Source organism: Vombatus ursinus, unplaced genomic scaffold (assembly GCF_900497805.2).
Source record: "Vombatus ursinus unplaced genomic scaffold, bare-nosed wombat genome assembly UNPS02000582.1, whole genome shotgun sequence".
Taxonomy (NCBI): Eukaryota; Metazoa; Chordata; class Mammalia; order Diprotodontia; family Vombatidae; genus Vombatus; species Vombatus ursinus.
The window spans coordinates 5,665,333-5,688,664 of NW_020940360.1; the positions used below are offsets into that span (position 1 = coordinate 5,665,333).

General features: G+C 35.3%; 1 protein-coding gene across 2 annotated transcripts in view; it reads left to right on the plus strand.

The window, feature by feature from the left end:
• The window catches only part of DOP1A (DOP1 leucine zipper like protein A), a 116,516-nt gene that overhangs the window by 59,634 nt on the left and 33,550 nt on the right, over positions 1 to 23,332 (plus strand). For both annotated transcript variants that reach the window (XM_027854785.1, XM_027854791.1), the window contains exons 10-15: positions 1,478 to 1,598; positions 3,196 to 3,315; positions 7,271 to 7,385; positions 8,211 to 8,444; positions 13,135 to 13,756; positions 19,485 to 19,759. In XM_027854785.1, the coding sequence (XP_027710586.1) occupies positions 1,478 to 1,598; positions 3,196 to 3,315; positions 7,271 to 7,385; positions 8,211 to 8,444; positions 13,135 to 13,756; positions 19,485 to 19,759 (1,487 nt within the window). The remainder of the gene's footprint in view (positions 1 to 1,477; positions 1,599 to 3,195; positions 3,316 to 7,270; positions 7,386 to 8,210; positions 8,445 to 13,134; positions 13,757 to 19,484; positions 19,760 to 23,332) is intronic.

The window sequence follows — 23,332 nt, forward strand, 5'->3', positions numbered from 1 at the left end:
TTGCTGTGCTGTACCCAAAGGAATCCTTGCTGTTTAAGGCATTTTTAGTGACCTAGTGCCTTAAGGTAAAGAGATAAAAATTCATAGTCATTAACCATCTCATATCACTTAGAATTCAAGTCCATAAGCAAACAAAGAAAGGAAGGTTTGGAGTAGCCATTGTTGACTCCTTACATCTGCACCCTAATTGTATATATGTCTTCTCATTTGTGTATTTTGTTTGGCCTTAGTGGATCTAATATGGAATTTTAGTTATGGTAGCTTGGACCGAAATAATAAAAATAAATCAAGAATTGAAACCCTGCAGTATCTGAAAAATTGCCTCAAGACAGAAAGCTTTCTTGAGGTGTAGTCAGTATGCTCCTGTTTAGAAGTTTTAACTTCAGTACTTAAGGGGATCTGTTATCTTATCATTGTCACTCTTCCCTCTATTGGTGCACATTTGCAACCCAGTCTTTTCCAGTGCACATATTTCTTTAAGTACTCCACAGATGATCCCCATACATGCCAAAGGCCTATCTATAGCTCTTTTTTTACTCTGAGTGTACCAGTGAAGCATTCAGTTTATTCATATGTGTTACCTCTCGCTTGTGTCAGAGGAGCAACCTAATCTTTTTTTCCATCATAAGTTTGCTCTGTGGTATCCCTTATGTCACATTTCAAACATATGTCATTGTTGGACTACACCTTACTTATGCCTACCATGTGTAGTTATGTTGTCCTTTAGGTCATCTATGACTTCAATTTCTTGAAAAATATGTTCTAAGATTTACAACTGCAGAACCTGGCCAGAAGAATAGTTTTATTAAAAAGATGGATCTTTCTACCCAATTGCAGTTTGGTATCATTAAAAGTATTATGCAGTTTCCCAAATACAATGCAGCCCGCTTGTTTCCTCCTGTTCAATAATGAATCCATCACATCATATATGTACTAATATACTCATTCAGTGAATAGGCCATCCAACCACAACAATGAAATAATATTTGTAGTGCACTTAGCACTATGCCTGGTACATAGGAGATACTTAAGAGATGCTTATTTCCTTCCCTTTTCCTTAAAAGTATATTGAATTGAATTATCTTTAGGCAATATTTAAGAGATCAAAACAATAAAAATCATGGTATATAACAGCTTTGAGATTGTATTTTTAGTCAGTTGCTTCTTAAAAGATAAAGGATCAAACCCAAGTTTGTTTACTTCAGTGATACAAATGCTAAAAATTGCTAATCATGAATTTTCTGTGTTTACCAACTCAAATATATATTTTCTTTAGTCACTTTATTGTTTTCTGAGGATGGCCACATAAAGTGTGGAATTGTATTTGGCTTTGTATGAATCTGAATGAAGTGAGAAGGGAAAGAACTTACTTTAAGACATTTAGAACTTACTTTAAGACATTTAATTATGCAAGCACTCTTTATATGATCATTTGCCAATATGTAATTATTGTATTTACTTTTTATATTTATTGTAGGACCCGTCATATTAGAAGATGTTCTGATTGAAGTATTTAGAACACTGTATACACAGTGTAGAGCAGAATTGGATCTTCAGGTAGAACCACCCTTCAGCAAAGATCATACACAATTAAGCAGGTACAGAAATGGCTTCTTTGTTTCCAAAACATAACTCAGTAGACTGTATTGCATATTTGCTTAATAAGTCCTAAAGTGACAGTTGTTTTAAATTAGAAACAAGTAAATAACTTCACCATTTCCATACTTCAGAAATATGTTTAAAATGCAAGGGTATCACATGCTTACAACTTCTAGTTTTAACAACATTTCAAGGACTAACAGTGAACTTCACAGATTCACAGATATCATATTTTATGTATTCATTCTAAATGCATTGCATACAATATACTTGCATTTCAAAGAGCAATCAGCAAACTTTTCACAGTTGCACAAGATGGTGAAGTATGGATTGGACAATAGTAATGTTAAGTATATTCATTTAAGAGTAGATCTATAAGTGTTGATTAATAGGACAATATTAACCTAGAGGGGTGATGTATCTCTCACTTTGACCCTTTCATCCTCAACATTTTTACTGATAATTTCCATGAAAACAAACAGCCAACCATAATGCATAGACATGTAATAAATTTATGTGACAAAGCGAGGATCCAGAAAGATCTCAGTAGGCTGGGATGATGGGCTCAAACTGTCAAAATGAAATTATAATTAAATAAATGTGAAGCCCTTCACCTAAATTCAGAATATTAATTATATAAGGATAGGTTGGAAAGTCAGAGTAGGGTAGCAGGAGATGGTTACACAGCAAATTAAATGAACAAGAACTAGAACTTGTAGGTTACTGCAAGGTCACTACAACTCAACCATGTGATAACTGCCAATAAAATTGATGCAATCTTAGGCTTTGTTAATAAAAATATAATGTACAGAATGACTCCCACTGTATTCTTTGCTTGTTGGACAACATTTGGAGTGCTTTTCAAGTTCTGTGCCACTTTTTTTTTTAGAGGGACAAAGACAAACTGGAGCATTTTTGAAGGATCATGAAGGACTCAAGAAAAGGAGCTAGGGGTGTTTAACTTGAAAAAGAAAAGACTTAGGGTTCACATAATGGCAGTCTTGAAATACTTGAGTGATCATTACCTAGAAAAGAAATGTATTCTGTGTAACCCTCAAGAGCAGAAATGGGTCCAGTGTCAATTATAGGGAAGTAGCCCTTATCTTAGAAGAGAGAACAATTTTCTAACCTTCCAGTAAAATGGATTACCTTGTGAATGGTGTGGATGAACACTTGGTGAGAATGCTATGGAGAGGTCGCCTTCCTTCAGTGAAAAATGGAACTGGATAATGTGTAAGGTCCCCATGACTTCAGATTCGCATATATTTTTATAACACTTTGTGGTTTACAAAGCACTTTCTACATATTATCTCATGTAAGATATTCCCAGACTTCCAGATTTGGGTTGGCACTTATTGGAGAGTACAAATTCTTCAGTATGCTAACTATAATAACCCTCATATAAGTGTGGCAAGTAAATGCTTTTCATATTCTGTTAACTTTTCATATTCTATTAACTTTATATATTTTAATTTTTACTGATACTAAAGTATAATATGGATAGTACTAAAACATTCCAATGTTATTAACTTGGGAGTAGGGGAGGGGGTGGGAAGGTATTGATATTTGTCAGCTTTTATTTATTTTCTTTTTTAGCAAATTGAGAGAGAACAAGAAAACAGCAGAACTAATTAAAACAGCCAATCTTCTCTTTAATTCCTTTGAGCCTTATTATATGTGGGATTATATTGCACGCTGGTTTGAAGAATGCTGTAGGTATGTAAAATTAATTCACTTGAATAAAATATGCATTCAGAACTGGTTCTTTCCTTTCCTATTTTGCTTAAAAATTTGACAAACCAAAAAAAGACACTTTTTATAGCACTTCTATAATGCAATTATACCAAATCACATACTGCTATGACTGAATTGGTTTTTAAATATAATTAACATCTTGATGTGCTTGGACTTAGTTATAATAGCTGACATGTGTATAATTCTTTACAATTTACAAAGTACTTAAACAAACTCACATATACACCTCACAGCAATGCTTGGGTAGAGTAGATATTGCTGTCTCCTATTTTGCAGAGAAGAAAATGGTGTCTCAGAGAGATGAATGACTTACTGAAAATCACATAACTAAGTGTCAGGCAGAACTTGATCTCACAGTCTTCTGACTCCAAATCCACTGTACCCTTCACTATACCATCCTGCTTTTGTTAAATATTCAAAGAGCCTTTACAGACTGCACAATAAAATAGTGAGAAGGACAAGTCTGGATAAAGTCAAGATGCATAAGACCTAATTTTTTATTATTATAGTAAATATACTTAAAAATGCTTTTCTCAAACCAGCAGAGGGGATTTGGTCATTTAAATTCTCACATGTACCCTGTGATTTGTAGAGCCAACTTGGTTTGGCCCTGCCCTTTCTTCCGTCATTCTGTTGCATATTTCCTCACTACTTGAGAAGAGCCTGTTGAACCTCTATCCTGGCTCCAAGAGTGTAAGTCAAGACTGGGCAAATTTTTTTCAAGAACACTATATTTTGGAATTTTAAGAGCTGGAAGGGACCTCAGAGGTCATCTATATCTAGACTAACTTCCCATCTTGTTCAGGTATTCCCTATTCGGTCTGTACTGGTTTAAGTTATCCTCTGTCATATAGGCCACAGCACCTCTCTGACTGGTGCATGGTGAGGCCTTCCAGTAAAAGTTTGTAGTTTGAAGTCATGAAACTCTCCTTGCAGCTGTGGTGCAATGAAGAGAGTTCTAGGGCCTTCCTAAGTTGGCTTTGTGGGTTCTGTAGATGCACCTTGGACTCTCAACGATTCTTTGGTCTAGCAAAGACACAGCATTGATCTACAGTTACTGGGGCTTCTGTGAAAAAGAATAAAATTCTTGGGTCCGGGAAAAAACCTACTGGCCTGGACTCCAGTACAGAGTGACCTATAGGAACTGGGAGCAGGTAATCAAGAAAGGAGCCTTTATACTGTGGTCATCCAGCATCTTAAAATATAGATTTTAAACTGAACACATTCATCAGCAAGCATTTATTTAGTGCCTGTTAAGTACACTAGCCTAAGTTCTAGGCCCCTGGGATACAAAGACTAAAATGAAATGTTCTTGCAGTCATAGAGCTTACATGATATTGGGGAAAGCAACATGTACACGTGTAAGTAAATATAAAGTGTATACCAAGTAAGTAAATATATGATAATTGGCTGAGGAGGCATCATCACATCACCGAGGGAGAAGTAGTAAAGGGCTCATGTAGGAAGTGGCCTTGGTGATCTTTGAAGGAAGCTAGGTACTAGGTGGTACAGCAGAAAGAGTGCTAGACCTGGAGTCAGGGAGATCTGAGTTCAAATCCAGCCTCAGACACTTTCTAGCTGTGTGACCCTGGGCAAGTCGCTTAACCCTGTTTGCCTCAGTTTCCTCATTTGTAAAATGAGCTGGAGAAGGAAATGACAAACCACTCTAGTATCTGCCGAGAAAACCCCAAATGGGGAATGAAGCGATGGACGTGACTGCAAAATGACTTAACAACAAGGATTCTAAGAGATATAGGTGAGAAAGAAATGCATTTCAGACATTGGGAGATGCCAATATTAAAGACATGAAGACAGGGGATTAAATGTTGTGTGAGGAACAAGTAGACCTGCTTGATGGACCATAGAGTATGTGAAAAAGAGTAAAATGGTAATAAGCCTGGAAAGAGGTTGCTGCCCAAGTGTAAAACACTTTTACGTGAAAAACCTGGGAATTTATTTGATCCTAGAATCAAAAGGGACCCACTGGAGTTTATTGAGTAAAAGAATGACATGGCCAGACTTGAATTTTAGGAAAACACATTGGCATTCACAGTGCTTCTTAAACTGTAGGTTGCAACTCCATATGGGTCTGAAGGGGTCGCAAGTGGAAAAAGTTTAAGAAGCCCTGGTGTAGAATATGGATTTGAGAGAAGAGAAACTTGAGCCAGGAAGACCAAATTGAAGGTTATTGAAGTAGTACAGGCAGATAGGGCCTTGAATTAGGGTGATGGCCATTTTAATGTAGAGAAGAGGACGAATGTGAGAAATGTTAAGGAGGTTGATGAATCAACAGGATTATACAATTGAGTATCAGTGTGGGATGAGGAGTTGAGGATGACCCCAAGGTTGTGACCTGGGTGACTGGAAAGATGGTGATTGTGCCCTTGATGGAAATAGGAAAATTAGAAAGGGAGGTAATTTGGGGTGGGAAGTGTTTGAGATCCCTACAGGATATTCAAATAAAGATGTCCAGGAGTCATTTTGGGCTGTGAGACTGGAGCTCAGGGTCAGGGTAATGTGACACTAGGACTAAAGATGGACGGATGGATGGATGAATTTTTTTTATATGAAAATAGGATAGATGGATTTTATTATATAAAGATATATGTATATATATATTACATAGGTAACTTTTAACTCCCAGCACTCAGTAATGTGTTACTTTATATCATATTCATGTACATGCTTTAACTACCCACGTAAAAGCTTCCTAAAAAGCCTATCATAGTCTTATTTTTTAAAATTATTAGACTCAACCAGTGATGTAATTAGTATAGGGAACCCTTTTTTCAGAACAAATAAAAACCTGTTCTTCAGCTTACGGTCTTAGAGATTGCCTGAGCTGCTGAGAGGTTAAGTGACTTGCTCAGAGATCCACAGCCAGGATGTGTCAGAGATCACCTTGAAGCCCTGGGTTTGAGCCAAACTGACTGAAGCTTTTTAACCATTGCACCACCCTACCCCTTATACATATTGGCCATGTAATAAATGTTTTTTGAAAGAATGTGTCAAAACATTTGTGTTAGTGATCCTTAAACATGGTGGAGTCCCTCTCATTTACTAATCTGTTAGTTGATAGAGAAAAACAGTCAAGTGTAGTGGAAAAATTGCTAGACATGGAGTCCAGGGACACCAAGGTTTGAACCTCAGTGCTGACAATTAGTGTCTATGATCCTGGGCAGGTCATTTGATGCCTCTGAACCTCCATTTCATCTATAAATTGGAGGTGTTATGCACTCACTGCTTGTGCTGGAGGATTGTTTTAATGACAACACTGTAAAATTTAAAGAACTGTATATGCAAGCTATTATTATTATTATTATCTTAAATTAAGGTCCCACTCTGATGTCTCATCATTGCGTGGAGGTGACCCTGGGTTTATGAAAGCCACACCCAGAGAACAAAAACTGGTAAATTCTATCAAACCAAAAACTTTGAGTGTAGACCCAGTGATGGATCATATGTCAGTTACCTGAGAATCAGTCTAACGAAGTTCAGAAAGGCTTATTGCTAGGTTGGCTAAGGGAAATGGAATTTTTTTATTTTTATTTTATATATATTTTTTGGCCATAGCAATTCTTGAAGATAGTCTCCTGAGTTATAAAGTAACTGTGATCTGCATCAGTGGACATAATATCCTACTGACAAAATTACAGATTCCTGAATTATTATTGTTTAAATAATGTGGCTTTGCTTTCTCAAACAGGGTTGTAGCAAAAACAGTACATTTTAAAAACTAAATTAAACATTAACCTTCCTTAGTAATATAAGAAGAATTAACTTAGAGATTCATTTTTCAGTATTACTAGCAGCTTCAGGAATGTTATTAAGGTGAACACTTAACTGCTGTTCTTGATCGTGTCAGGTATATTCAACATACTACTGTGCTTAGTAAACTGTATATTTGCCTTTGTAGGAGGACTTTGCATGCCAGACTTCAGATTGGACCTGGAGATAGCAGTGACTCATCTGAGCTACAGCTAACCAGTTTCTGCCTGCTGGTGGATTTTTTGTTGGATATAGTTTCTTTGGTAAGATTATATGCAATATAAAATACTTGGAAACAGAAATACAGATATTTCACATTTATGAGCAAGCTTAGGCTACTAGTAATTTATTATTAAAAATGTTAGGACTTTATTATCTTCTGGCATAACATTTTGGTTTTTGGGGAGGGCTGTGAATGCTTTGTCCTTTTTCTAACTAACATGCAACTTATGTCTACATACACACACACACACACCCACCAATGTTATAGCTTTGTAATTATGAGTGAGTGCTCATTCTTCAGTATATGGCATTCCAACCTGAATATTCTTTTTAAAATGCTTTTTATCAACCATCTCAATGAAGACTATTGGAACTTTTTTCTCTTATATTTTCTCTCTTATTCTTTGCTCTCTCATTTCAAAGCCTACTAGAAGTATGAGGGTGCTGTGTCAGGTATGACATTGAACCTATTTTCTCTTTATTTATGAATTATGAATTACTTCTGTTTACTTTTTTATCACTGTATTTGAATTTGAAAAATGTAGTAAATATAGCTAGGGTTGATTTATAAGATGCATGAAGTATTTTATAATGTTTTAATTAGAATTTAGGACTTGAAATGTTTTTTTTATCTCCCTCTATTCAAAATGAATATAATTTGTTAACATTCCTAGTCAAAAGCATGATATATTTAAAATATTGTGAATAAATAAATTTGCCAACTCATTTTTGTAAAACTTTAAATAAATGGATTGCGAAAGTCTTAATAACTTAAAACTGCACTAAAACCTTGGGAACACCCTGGATTGAAGTTCAGTTGATCATTATTCAAATGTTTTTCTCAATTGAATTATCTTTTTTTTTAGGAGACTTATATTGAAATACAAACAGAACACTTGCCTCAGTTGCTACTTAGAATGATTTCTGCACTAACAAGTCATCTTCAGACTTTGTATTTATCGGAACTGACAGATTCACTCAGGCTCTGCTCAAAAATCCTTAGCAAGGTCCAGCCGCCTCTGTTATCTGCGGGCACAGGCAGCACTTTGAGGTTTTCAGGTGGTCAGAGCAACTCTGTCAAAGAATGGGAAGACAAAAAGGTAATGTTGGCTTTTCAGTTCTTCACTTTTCCCTTTAGACATGTAAACATTTAGCTTTCTTTAGTTCTACTTCTTTGTGGAAGAGCAAACTGAATGCACTGGGCTCCTTTATATTTATTGTCTAAGTAGTTTTATCTTTTGTGTTAGAGGAACAACCAAAGAGACTTATAAAAAGCACACAGTAGTGTGCATCTTTATAACTGTCCCCAAAATCAAGACTTTAAAAGCGTCTACACCTGAATGTTGAGACAAGTTGATAAATCTTAGTAGAAAGAGCAGTGCAGGGAATTGTTATACTCTCTTGTGTGTGAAAGAAAACTACAATGGCAAGGAAGTATTGAAGGGCTCCTTTATATAATGTAAGGCTTTCTGTTCAAATACCATAGTGTTTCTCAATGGGTATGGTTAAAGTAAGAAGTCTGCTTTCATGTGGCATGTAAGATTTTTAAAATTTTATTTTGTAATGGTTCATTAAATCTTATTTTTAATGCGCTCAGAGTATAGACTCAAATTATAATTCTCTTCAGTTCCTTTTCTTGGAATTGAATATATGATCCTCTTTAAAGAGGTGTCTGGCACTTGTGTCATTTGTTTAAATGGGAATTTTTTTTTAGTTGATGCAAATTGTCTGCTAAGTGAGAACGTGGTCTCTTTCTAGACTATGTATCTTACTTTGTCTTCAAGCATTTGATGTGTTTTTTGTTTTTAAACAATATTAATGCATAGAGATATGTTTACCACAAGCAACTTTTGCTCAGTTTTAATAAACATCTTTCAATATAAATTTCCTGAGACCTAGTTATGATACATTGTATGCTATGATATTATCAGTATATGTAAGATTTCACTGGCTTGTTAGCATTTTTAGCCCAAATAATTGACTTTATATTAAAATGAAAGGTAGTAGTTGAAGTCTTAAAATGCTTAATGAGAAAGATTGGTATGATAGTAAATTACATTTTATAGCAATAACACATTAGTTTTAATTTTTAGTTATTTAAATGAGATTTGCTTCTTAAATGATATTACTTGCACTAGTATAAGTGGAAAATTAAGCTTTTAAAGAAAAGAATTTAATAATTCTTCATTTCTGAAGGTAACCACCTCTCTGTATTTTGCCTTACCCCATCTGCAGGGTGTCCCAAAAGTCTTAGTGCAGTTTTAATATTTTAATATTGTTAGCTTTAATATTGTTAAAGCTCATTAAGCTATTAAAGCTTAAAGCTACACTAAGACTTTTGAGAAACTATATTTCACACACAGTTACAGACACAGAAATATCAGAAAAAGGGTGACGTGCAAATTTTAAAGTTTTTGTTACTTAAATTGATACAAGACAGAACAGATTCTTTATCTTTTTTAGTGTTATGGAGCGCTTTGGCAGTCTGGCAAAGCCTATGGACTCCTCAGAATAATATTATTAAACACATAAAAGAAAATACATAAGATTACAAAGAAAATCAATTCTTTTGAAATACAGCTATCAGAATATTTTTTTAAAACAAGTTCATGGATCCATGGAAAGAACACCTAATCTGAGATCTCATTGATACTTCCTTAACTGGTACAGATTTCAACTCATCTACACTTTCTAATCTTTCAATGTTTTTGTCCATTTCCTCCACAAATCTTCCAAGGAGGATTCCTCTAGTTCTTTTAAGATTTCAAGAATTTCTCTTTCAGTTGTCTCTTGACTTTGCTCCCTAACTATTTTGTTTCCTTTTCCAGTCTAATATTTCTTAATGGTATCTTTTAAGATACTTTATAGAATCTGAGTTGGGAGGTGCTTCAGAATTGATCTAATTCAACTCATGCTGAGTTTTCTCTTTACCCAGCAAGTGTTCATGTAGACACTGCTTGTAAACCTTCAGTGAGAGGAAGCCCTGCTCCCCTTGCAAAACACCCCATTCAATTCTGACAGCTTGAATTGATGGAAAGTTTTCTTAACATCAAGATTATCTGCCTCTCCCCAATTCCCTAACACAGCTCTTTTTCTGCCCACTATACTAAGTAGAATCAGTATATTCCCTAATCCACATGATAGTCCTTTGAATACCTGAAGACCTTTTATCACACCTTAAGTTTTCTATCCAGGATAAGCATTACCAGTTCCTTTTCTTAATTTTTATGTGGTAAGGTTCCCCCTTCGTGAGCCTTCCTGAACTTTCACCTCCAAATGCCCTACAGCTTGTCAAGGTTGTTCCTAAAATGTGAAGTCTCTCGAACTGATATTATACTCCTAAGGTGGTCTTAATTTGGTGATTTGAAATTGAATGTAGCAATGTAACATTTGTTCTGATTATGTTTCATATTATGTATTAGGTTTGCGTGTCATTGTGGCTTGTGGGGATCTTTTTAGATCCTTTTTCCTAACTATCTCTCCTAGATTTTTGTCATTTTCAAATGTGACAAGCACAAAAGGAAGTTCTGTAGTAATAGTTTCTTTATGATCTGTTTACAAGGAAGACCGTATTTTAATAAATGCTTTCTCTAGTCTCTTTCTATAAATCTCTAAAATTTACTGTGTTACTCTGTCTCTGGGGACCTGTGTTTGAATTCCAGCCCTGTTACCACCTATGTTACTATGGACGTGTTACCTAACATTTTTGGGCACCATTTAAGTCATCCACAAATTGAAGTGAATTGGACCAGATGATCTCCAAGATCTTTTCTAACTCAGAAATTTTATGATCTTTTCATCCTGTGATCTCTGGGCTTCATCTAAATGACTAAGTTGTTCAGTGGTACGGGGGCTTTCCAGTAGAAACCAACCTCCAAGTTGACATTGATTCCTCAGTGACTCTTCTTTTGTTTCTTGCATTCAGCCAGTTCTGAATTGAACTAATTGTATTTTCTTCTTGTCTCTATCTTGTCCACAAGAATAACAAGGGAGGTTTTACCAGTTGTTTTACTCAGATATGAATGTATTAAGACTTGCATTCATATTATTTACTGGTCTGGTTAACCCTGTCAAAAAAACAAGTGAAACAAAAAAACAAGTCTTGTGTGACTTCTTAACAAATTTGTGCTGGCTCTTTAGTGACCATTGATTGCTTCCCTTTCTAAATGTTGCCAAACCATCTTGCTTACTGGCCTAGGACTTGCAGACTCTTTTCCATTTTTTTTAAAAAATCAAACCAATATATAGCCAGTCTTGCAGCATGTCTTTTATTTCTCCACAATTCCAGTGGTAACCAAGAATGACTCAGCAGTCACATTTGCCATGGCTTCTGTATCCTGAGATGAAGTTTATCCAGGTGAGGTGATTTGGACTCCTTGAGAATAGCTAGTTCTTACTCTTTTTGTCTTGGGTTTCAATTTCCTATTAAGCCTTTTTTCCCCCCTCTGATCCTTCTTAAAGCAAAAATCATTTTTCTTGAAAGGGAAAAGAGAAGCAGTTGAGAGGGATGCAGAAAAAATTGAGTAGTTCTACCTTCTTACATCTATTACCCTTTCATCCATCCTGAGCAACAGTCCTAACTCTTTCTTGGTCTTCCTATATTGTCTGCCAAATTTTTTAATACCTTTATGTTGTCCTTAGCCTTTATTGACAACCTCATCTCATTCTGAGCTTTCATTGTTCTGATTTCGTTCTTATAGGACTTTGCTGCTATTTTATATTCATGTTTTTAATCTGAATTGGTCAGTGAAAGTCCCTATGGAGCCATACCAGGCTCTCTAGGTAGTTTCTTTTTTATTTGTGTCTTTGGAATTTCATTGAGAACTTAACAACTTTCTCTTTAGAATTTTAGGCCATTAAATCCTACCTTTTTAAAAAAAATCTGAAGCAGCTAGGTGGCGCAGTGGATAGAGCACCAGGCCTAGAGTCAGGTATGACCTTGGGCAAGTCACTTAACATCTGTTTGCCTCAGTTTCCTCACCTATAAAATGGGAATAATAATAGAACCTACTTCCCAGGGTTATTGTGAAGATCAAATGAGATATTTCTAAAGCAGTTAGCATAGTCCCTGGCACAGAGGAAGTGTTATATAAATGTTAGCTATTATTATTATTATTACTAATATTTATCATTATTATTATTAAAGCACTTAGTGTCTGGCACATAGTAAGAACTGTATTCATACATACATATATGTGTCTGTATACACACATATACATGTATACATACATATACACGCTATTATTCATTCTCCCAAAATTTAATGTTGGTTGTTAAATTTCGTTAATAACAATTCATGGTCTTAGTTCCAAACTTATTTAAATAAAAGCCTTCATGCAATTAGATATAAAATGTATTCTTGTCTCCTGTGGCCCCTAGTCCAGATTCCCACCAATGACAAGGACCAAGCCCTTTTACTCCTTAGAATTTTCTGATGTGTTTAAAGACAACATAAGTTTTTAAATAAACCCAGTTGGTTTACTACAGGTCATAATGTAAAAATGAGAAAGATTTATTGTCTAAGATTGCAAGTGAAGGAATTTGACTAAAACAGTAATGGTAAGGACATAACACAAAATAAAACTTAGGATAACTTTCAGCAAAGCTTTTTCAAGATGTGAATTGTTCTTTTCATTGAGTATCTACCATGCAAATTCTGAACATTTGATTCAAAGGAAGTTTTTTCTTTTGAAAAAATGACAGTATATGATGATTTAAATTTGTTATGATCATCTTCTGATTGTGAAATAGATGCATTTATCTTGATATACATTTTTTAAAATTTCCTAGATTCCGTCAATCTCTCTTGAAAATCCTATTGAAGTATTTGAAGATAGTGAAAATCCACCAAGCAGTCGCTCCTCAGAGAGTGGATTTACGGAATTTGTGCAGTATCAGGCAGATAAAACTGATGACATTGACAGAGAACTGAATGAGGGACAGGGAACAGCTGCTATTCCAGTTGGTAGTACATCTTCAGAGACTGAAACAGCATCTACGGTGGGATCTGAAGAAACCATTGTACAGCCACCTTCCATAGTCACACAGGGGACAGCAACCCGGGGCGGAAAGACGGCCCAAAAGACTGCAATGCAGTGCTGCTTGGAGTATGTCCAGCAGTTTTTAACCAGGCTTATCAACCTCTATATCATTCAGAGTAATTCTTTGTCTCAGCCTTTGACAACAGAGCATCGTGTGGATCTCACTCGAGAAGAAGGAGAGACCACAAAATGGGACAGGGACCCACAAGGAGATGTTAAAGGGAAAGACATAAATAAACAAACTCCACCAAAAGAATATCTTTCTGCCTTTATTGCTGCCTGTCAGCTATTCCTTGAATGCTCAAGCTTTCCTGTTTACATTGCTGAGGGGAACCATACATCAGAGTTACATTCTGAGAAATCAGATATTGGTAAGTTCATTTAGATTGCCTGTATTTCAATATTTTCTTTGGACATGATGCCCAAAGTCATTTTTCTCTTTAAAAAATTAGCCCCAAATTTTAAAACTAGGACTCTAATTTTGTTTTGCAGATAGTTAATAAAAAGATCTATACTTGTATAGTTTGGATAACTTTTTGGAAACAAGATATCTACTGTAATTATGAGGGGAAATTGGTATTGTGGTAGATGTGATTTTCATGTCTTTGGCAATTAATGCTTGCAGGTGAGTAGAAACAGAGGAGGGAAAAAACTCTCAAATTCTTCTAGCTGTGGTTTTATAATAGTGCAATATTTATATCCATTGGATCAATTTATGTTGACAATAAAGTAAGAAATTGGATCTATTGTATTTCAAAGTGTGTGTTTGTGTACATTTCTTAAAACATTTGGCTTCTTTTAACTGAAATTTTTATATGCTTAAAGAATAAGTTTGAATCATCTCCTGAAATCATTATCCTTAATTTGGTTAAGGAAAATCATCTTCTTCAAGGGTTTATTACAGATGCTAGTTATTCCCCCAAAGTACAGCTATGTCTGTTTAGTTATATATTGTCTTCACTCATTTAATTGGTCTCCTAAGTCTATATAAATGACTGATTAATTATGAACAATAGACTTTAGAGGGATTTTTCCTTCTAGTTTTTTCATTGAAAATTTTATGATTATAAAAACACTAGCATACAGCAAATCATGTTATAACTCTAACATCATGAATGAATAAGCTAAAAGTTACTAATATGTAATTAAATTTTAAAATTCTTACTATTATGATGCATTTTAAATTTGAGAAATTCACAGTTATGCCTTCTAACATAATTTAAGTGCAGAATGTGAATACCAAATTGTGGTTTACAAATGTAATTAATAATTTATCCTTGAATTTCTTGAATTTTAAAGAAATATAAAACTGGATGAATGACATATTTAGTAGAATGTAAACTATTATTGGTTTTTACAAACTAACACCAATATCTTGTATTTTTCTGAAAAAAAATCTAATTTCAAAATCAAGGTGCTTGTGGATTTGATGTTTTTACTTTGGGGAAAAATCTTTATCTCTGTTAGTTATTGTACTTTAATGTAGATTGGAAATCAGGAAGCAAAATACCTTTGTTCTCATTTATTCTCCATCACTTCTTTGTGGGTAACCTCTGTGAGGAGTTTACATAGCAATGCAACAAACTGCTTTGTACTGCTTCAGGTGAGAATAGAAACAAAAACAAAGAAAAGAATAGATGTTTTAAAATTTAATGTCAGGGAAGGAAAAAAGAGCAACATAAAAACAGCGAAAGTCAGGTGTTTAATGAGCTGAACATGGGATTAAAAATGTTGTGATTCGGATTTTTTCAGGGAGGTTTTCCATGCCTGTCTGTCTAACTAGCTTCATTAATTAGAATATTCATGCAGTTGGTTTTCAACCTGCCTCATCTTCCCTTCTGTACAGTAATGAAAATTTAAGATCTGTAATACTTTTCTACTACATTTCTTTGTTTTTCATTTATTCTTTAGATTTGAGTAATAATTTAATCAGATGTATCTCAAACCAACCCCCAGTGATCTAGTTTTTACCATTAAAAGGCTTCTTCTTATTGTTATTTATGTAATTTAAAACCAATATAGAATTCATGCATAGGTATATGTGTACAGCACAAATGTAAATTAGCACCTTCTACATGGTGAATACTATGTGTTTCTTTTTTTTTTTTTAATTTTTTTAGGCAATTGGGGTTAAGTGACTTGCCCAGGGTCACACAGCTAGTAAATGCCGAGTGTTTGGTCTGAGGTCAGATTTGAACTCAGGTCCTCCTGACTTCAGGGCCGGTGCTCCATCCACTGCGCCACCTAGCTGCCCCTATACTATGCGTTTCTTAAATGGAACTTATGGTGCCACAAGGTATGCTGTATAACCAGCCAGCCAAAGGACTGGAATCATGGGTATTTTCTTTCAAGTTTGAAGCTACACTACTTCTTGCTTGCCCTAGCCAACACATTCTGGGTCCCCTGTGGGGTAAAAAAGACCACAGAATTTTCTCCAATCTGGTTCTTTCTCCTGATCCTTGATAACAGTACACCAAATAACAGTACACCAATCTCCTAGATTAAAAGGCATTTTACCCTGCAACACTAAAAGAAGAATAAACAATGTAGAGGAAAAATACATTAAACTAAACAAAAACTTGTAATCATTCCTGACTCCACCTATTTACTCCACTTGAGTAAGTTCCTTCACTTCCACAGTTTCCATTGTAAAATGAAAGGTTGAATTTGAGCTCTAAGGTTGCTTTCTGATATTATATCAATACTATGCTTCAGGGTTTAATAGTCCATAGTTTTACTGCTTAATCCTGGTCATCTGTGAGCTATAGGACATTTACCATTAATTCACATTATTCTCTCCTCTTTCTAACATTCTTCTTAATATGAATCTTGATATTAACTTAATTTTATTTCCATGGCCATTGGCTAATTGGAGCCTTCATTTGCAGCCTTTTAGAATCTGCTGCTCCAGCTTTCACTGTGTCTTACTTTTAAAGGTTGGCATTAAGCAAATGTTTCCATTTTTTTTACTGACTACCAGCTTAGTCATCTCAGAACCTTTCACTTTATATCCACCGGTCAAAGCCTAAGAAAGCTTGGTTATTCCCCTAAAATACAGCTGTGTCTCTAGTTGTGTATTGTCTCTCTCTCTTCATCATCAAACTCGTAATGAAAAACAATTCTTATCTGCTGTTTCAAATCTACCTCTCCCCCAGTTTTAGATATTGTTGTCTCTGCTACCCCATCCTCTTGACTCCACATTCAGCTTTATTTCCACTGTATCATCTTAGAGATTTGTATTCTCTGGCTCCATTGGAAGCTACTTGTCCTCTTGCTTCTCCCATTCCACTGTTTTGGCTGGTTTGAAGCTCATTCTACAAGGCAGATCTGTTAACCAGTTCCGCTCTTGATAGAATAATCCTACACTTGTATAATTGATTGTTTTGAAGCTAAGTACAGAACTATATATATATACACACATATGCATATATGTGTGTATATATATATATATGTATATGTTCTTATTAATTTAATCTTTAATCTTACTAAATTCCTGTCAAGATTTTTCTGGATTCTGATTTTGTCAACTGATCTATTATCCATCCCTCCCAGTTTCATTTCATCCAAAACCTATATTTTCATTCAAGTCATTCATAAAATATTGAACAGAGTAAGCTCATAGTAGAATCCTATCGTCTACTGCTATAGAGAAATACATAAATCTCAGTTTCTTGGATCCATTCACTCTAAGAGTGTTGAGTATACCCAATAATAATAATCATCATATTTTCAGTCAGTTCATGTTCTTTATCTTTTCCACAAGAATATCACAAGTCTTTGTCAAATGCCTTGTTGATTTTTAGAGATGCTATGTCTGCAGCCCCTAGTTTACCATTTCTGTTCAGATTTGGAGAAGAATTTATAATTTCTGGGTCACATCTTTTATGCCTTGGTAGACTGTCTTCACAAGATAGTGTAGCAGAAAAAAAAATTAGTCACTTGATGACCAATCCTCCACTGATGAACCTCTCCCAAATTACCTAAGCTGGTCCCCAGAGAACAGACATACAGTTCATTTTCAGCCCATACTTAAAGCCTTTCCATCTTGGTGGAGTCTTCAAGATCTAGCATTCATTCTAGTGTCATAATCTTCAAGAGTCCAGTGTCACGATGAGACATTTTCAAAATAAAACTCTTTATCTTTCCCCCAAAACCCATCCCTGTTCCACGTTTGCTTATTAAGGATATCACCCTTCTTCTAGGCACCTAGGTTCACAAGTTCAGTGTCATCATTGTCTTCTTAGAAGCCCCACATTTCCTTTCTGTTGCTAAGTCTTGGAGTTTCTACCTCCATAACATCTCTTGCATTTGTCCCTCTCTCTTCATTTACTGAGCCACTACCCTATTTAAAGCCCTTAGCACCTCTCACCTGCACTGTTGTCCTAATGAGTCTCCTTGCCTCCTCCCTACTTTAACTCATCCTCCAAATTGCCTCCAAAGTGATTTTCTTAAAGTGCTAGTCTGACCATCTCAACTGGCCCTTTTGTTGTTTTTCAGTCATTTTCAGTCAAGTCCATCTCTTTGTGACCCCATTTGGGGTATTCTTAGCAAAGATACTGGAGTGCTTTGCCATTTCCTTCTCCAGGCCAGATTTGAACTCAGGAAGAAGAGTCTTCCTGACTCCAGGCCTGGCACTCTATCCACTGTGCCCCCTAGCTGCTCTTAGCTAACCCTATTCTAAGCAATAAACTTCAGTCATTCCCTGTTACCTCTAGGATCAAATGGCAATTCTTTTTGGCATTTAAAGCTCTATGTTACCTGATCAAATGCTGGCTCTGCAGATTTATTGTACATACTCCCCTCTGTGCACCATGGTCCAATCAAACTGGCCTTCTTGCTTTTCCTCATATGAGACACCCTTTTCTCTCGTCCTCTTGTTGTTGTGCTGGTTGTCCCCCATGTCTGAATGTACAGAATCCCTAGTTTACTTCGAGACAGTTCAAATGTTACCTTGTGTGAGGCCTTTTCTAGTCCCATAGGTAGATGCTAGTGCCTTCTCCCCACCCAGGGGACCAGAGACAGCTGCAGAATGGAAGTATGTCTTTGGGAGAAGGTAAAGGGGACGAGGCAGGGTCCTTACCCAGAGATAAGATTAGGAGAAAGGTTTCCAGGGGAGGGCTGAGGATTTATTTCTTCTAGCCTAGAGTGATAAACTAAATCTATACCCATCACCAGTCTCCCTCATGGTTTTGGTAATGGTGGAACTACTAAATAGCAGCTATTTGCACATAGTAAGTGCTTTATAAATACTTCATGATTTAGTGTTAGGAAATGTTAGAGATGTGTTTTTTGTTTTTCATTTATTCTTTAGATTTGAGTAATAATTTAATCAGATGTATCTCAAACCAACCCCCAGTGATCCAGTTTTTACCATTAAAAGGCTTCTTAGTGTTATTTATGTAATTTAAAGCCAATATAGAATTGTTGTACACATATTGCATCATTTAATCATCACGATAACCGTATTAGACAAGTGCCGGTATTAACCCTGTTTTATGAAGGAGGAAATGGGCTCAGACTTTAAATAACTTCTTCAGGTTCAAACAGTTTGTAAATGCCTTAGGCAGGATTTGAATCCAGGCCTTCCTGACAGCAAGTCCAGTGTTCTATCCACTATTTAAAATGTATATCATTAAGCATCTAGATTTATTAATAAACATGCCTGCTTTGATTCTTCCTTTTTGTTCTTTCGTTGCTTTATTTTGCTTAATTCCTTAGTAAAATTTACCTTTTTAATATAGCAGGCATTCATCAATTCTATATTGATTTACCAGTGGTACTAGAGGAAAGTTGCTTGTGTACCTGAATAAAAGTAAATCATAGAGCAAAAAATATTCTTAAGGTATGGTGGGGTTTTCTTTTCTTGTTGCTGTTGTCTTCATTTTTCCCCAGTAACAATTGATGTAGGGTAAGAAAAAGCCACTGTAAATGAAGTGATGTAAAAATAAATTTATTTTCTAAATTTGTAAAAAAAAAATTAATGTTTGTGATCCTATTCATAGCATATGGCCCAGAGCACACTTAATAATTGCTTCATTGATCTATACTTGAAATTGCTTGGAATAATAAACTTTATTTCCTTCTTGTGTTTTGTTTCAGACTGCGAGCAGGTACAGCCCCCATTCTGGCTCCAGACTCTGATGAACGCTTGTAGCCAAGCAAGCGATTTCAGCGTCCAAAGCATCGCTATTTCGCTAGTAATGGACTTGGTAGGATTGACTCAATCTGTCGCTGTTGTCGCTGGGGAAAATGTGAGCAGTGTGGAGCCTCCACAGCCCCTAAGTCCCAACCAGGGAAGAGTGGCTGTAGTTATCAGGCCTCCCTTAACTCCAGGCAACCTGCGGTACACTGCGGAGAAGACTGAGTTTTTCAAGGTATAGTATAAGAAATCTGTGTCACGCCAGAACTAAAAAATGAAGGAACTTCATAAATAATAGTGTTTTTAAAATGGTAGACAAATGAAATTACCCGAACTCACTTCATTGGAAAGAGGGCTAGATTTGAGGTTGAGAATCCGGGTTCAAATTCTATATCTGCCTCTTATTAGCTCTGTGACCTTTGGCAGGTTGTTCAGTTCTTGAACTGTTTCTTTATCTATAAAATGGGGAATTGGATTGAATTATTTCAAATGTATGATTCTAAATACTAAGCATAAATACTTGAATAGAATTCTAGAAAAAAGAAGTCACTTTATATTGATAGAACACACATACTCCCCTTTTTATGCTGCTTTTCACACCTTCCTTTAGTCATATCAATTTAATTTCTTACTCCTTATAAAAAGGGTCATGGCTAGGGAAGGCAAGAATTTCATGAAATAAAGAGGTGGAAGAATGGTTTAATCAACTTCAGCTCAACGATAGGACGTACTATTAGAAGGAGTGCTTGAGGTGTTATAACTTCTGTATAGTAAAATCTCGACTATCAAGAACCTTTATGGTATGACTTATTCTAGAGAGGAAAATTCTCCGGATAGGGACAGATTGGATTTCTCTTCCTCTCATTTTGTGGAAGAATAAAGGTCATTTACTTCTTCCTTACTTTATTGATGGTTAGGGCTTCTGAATTAACTAGAGATCTAATTTGACAACCCATGCAAAATCTGCCATGTTTAGACCAAGGATTCTTAGTTTTCTTAGTGTCATGGACTCTTTTGGCAGTTCAGTAAAGTTTATGACATTAGAATAATGTTTGTAAATGCATAAAATAAAAATGCATATGATTACAAAGGAAACCAATTATTGAAATAAAGTTATTTTTTTTTTTTAGAAATCATGGATCCAATGTTAAGAATCTCTGTTTTAGACCATAATTTTTCAAATATCTTCATATTTCTCACTCATTTAATTCTTTATGTTGGAGCCATGAAAATGCTGAAATATTCATTTTAAAGGAATAGACGGATCAGTCTGTGGCGCTTTCATATCTTTCTAAGCGAATACCCATCAGTTCTTGTATATTTACACAAGGTGTAAAATCAGTGAGGAACATTTTTTTCAACCAAAAACAAAATGAGGATATGGTGTAGTACTTCCATCTGGAAAAAAAAAAAAATGATTGACTTGGCAACTGTATTCTTCCGTGAAGAAACCTCTGAAGAGATTTTACTTTGAAGAAGAACTAAATATATAATAAATCAAATGGTTACCAGATTTTTTAAAATAGTCATTGTTTGAGTAAAGAGCATAGGTTTTAGCATAATCCACATGTGGTTTATACATCTAAACATAGGATGATATTTATACTAATGTTATGTTATAAATGAAAGACTAATTTTGTCCGTTTTTCTGAAAGTTGTCATAGACTATCAGGAGATAGAGGACATGATGGAATTTTTGTATTATTAAATTTTTATTTAAGGGACTTGTTTCCTGTAATATTAAGCCTTCTGAAAGTCTGAATTGTAATTCATGTTTATGATACCATTAAAATTATTATATAGTATTATTAAAAATAAATTGCATTCCATATATCTTAGATCCTAAAAAAAATCTCAAGTCAGCATCATTCTCTATGCCAAAAATTACTATAATAGTGAAATGTCACATAACGTTTTTCTGAGATCTAAATAAAGTACTCATGTATTTGAAAAATTGAATAAAAATTATGGTTGCTGTTTTATGAATTATAAAATCTCCTAGGGTACAGCAGAAATAAAAATAGTGGAATCATGATCAAAACTGGAAGCAGTATAGTCCAGGCTGTACATGACCAAAAATCCTCTCTGCACCATCCCCAATAGTCACTCAATCTTCACTTGAAGAGCTTTCGTGAGGGAGAGCCAACTACCTCACAGGGCAACCCACTTCATTTTTTGGACAACCCTAATTATTATGAAGCTTTTCTTTGGGTGAAGTCTTAAACTCCCAGTTTTCCTTAGTTCTTTCTGGGTCCAGCAGTACAAGTTATAGCCTTCTTTGACATAACAACCCTTCAAACCTTCTCCCATACGTAGTAAACATGATCATTTCTTTCTATCGATTTTCGTTTTGTATAGTTTTGTGACCTATCACTTGTCCTGATTGCCCTTCTCTATCCACTCCAGTTACCAGTATCCTTAAAATATGGTACCTAGATCTAAATATAATAGGAGGCAGCATTTATGGAGTAGTGGAATGCTGGTTCTGGAGTCAGAGGACTTAAGTTCAAATCTTACCTCTCCCTGACACTCTAGTACCAGATTACCCCTGTTGAGCAAGTCACTCAACATCCCAGGCCCCTGTTTCCTCTTCTGTAATGAATGAGAGAGTTGTAATAAATCAGAACCTATCAAATCCCTTCCAACTCCAGATGTGTGCACCTACCTTAACTGTGCTCTAATGAGAATGCAGTATGTAAAGACCGGCTTTTCTTATGCTATGGACAATATACTTCTCTTAATGCAGCCTAAAGATTACATTAGCTTTTTTTTTTTTTTTTTGGCTGCCACACGATACAGTTAACACATTGAGTTTACAATCCACTCAAAATGTTTTTCACATGGACTTTTGTCTAGCCATACTTCCCCCACTTATGTTTGTTTTTGAACCTAAATATTAATTTACACTGATCTCTATTAAGTTTCATCTAATTAGATTAAGCCCTTTGCTGTGCTTTGCTTTTCTATCCTGTCATCTAGCATATTGTCTATCTCTTCCAGATTCTTGTCATCTGAAAATTTAATAAGCATGTCTTCTAAACCTTCAGCTAAATAATTGATAAAAATGTTGAATGTCTCAAGGACAAAGACAGATCCTTGAAGTAATCTACTAGAGACTTCCTTCTCAACTGACAGTGAACCATTAACAATTTTTTTTGGGTCTGGAATTGAACTGATTCCAAATCTATTTAACATTACTGTTGTCTAGCTCATATTCTCCATCTTGGACACGAGAATAATATAAGAGATTATCATGTACTGTGCCTTAGTTTATGTAAACTATGTCTGTGGCATTCCCCTAATCTGCCAGTCTAGTTATCCTGTCAGAAAAAAGAAATGAGACTGATATTACCCCTTCTTGATGAAGCCATGCTGCCTCTTAGTGACCATTCTTTCCAGCTGTTCACATGCTATCCCTTTAACAAATACAGTCTTAACTTTCCCCTAATTAAAATCAAGGTCACTAACTTATAGCTTGCAAATTCTACTTTTTCCCCTTTTTGCCCATCTCTAGGCATATGGTGTCTTCTTTCATAATCTTTCACTGATAGTAACTCAGCAATCGTTTAGTCTAGGCCTGGTGACTTGAACTATGAATTTAAACTGAATATTTATTGTGGCGATTGTGATGCTGATGGTGAACCACACCCCCACACCCCTCAGCAAAAAATGGAGAATGGCCGTAGTCCCATCTATGAACTTTTAAATATTGGTACTCAAAGTGTTAGATCATTGCTCTTTGACTTCCAGTGGACACAGTACTGGAAAAACTGAACTGTATCAGTCTTAACATTCTCACAATAAATGA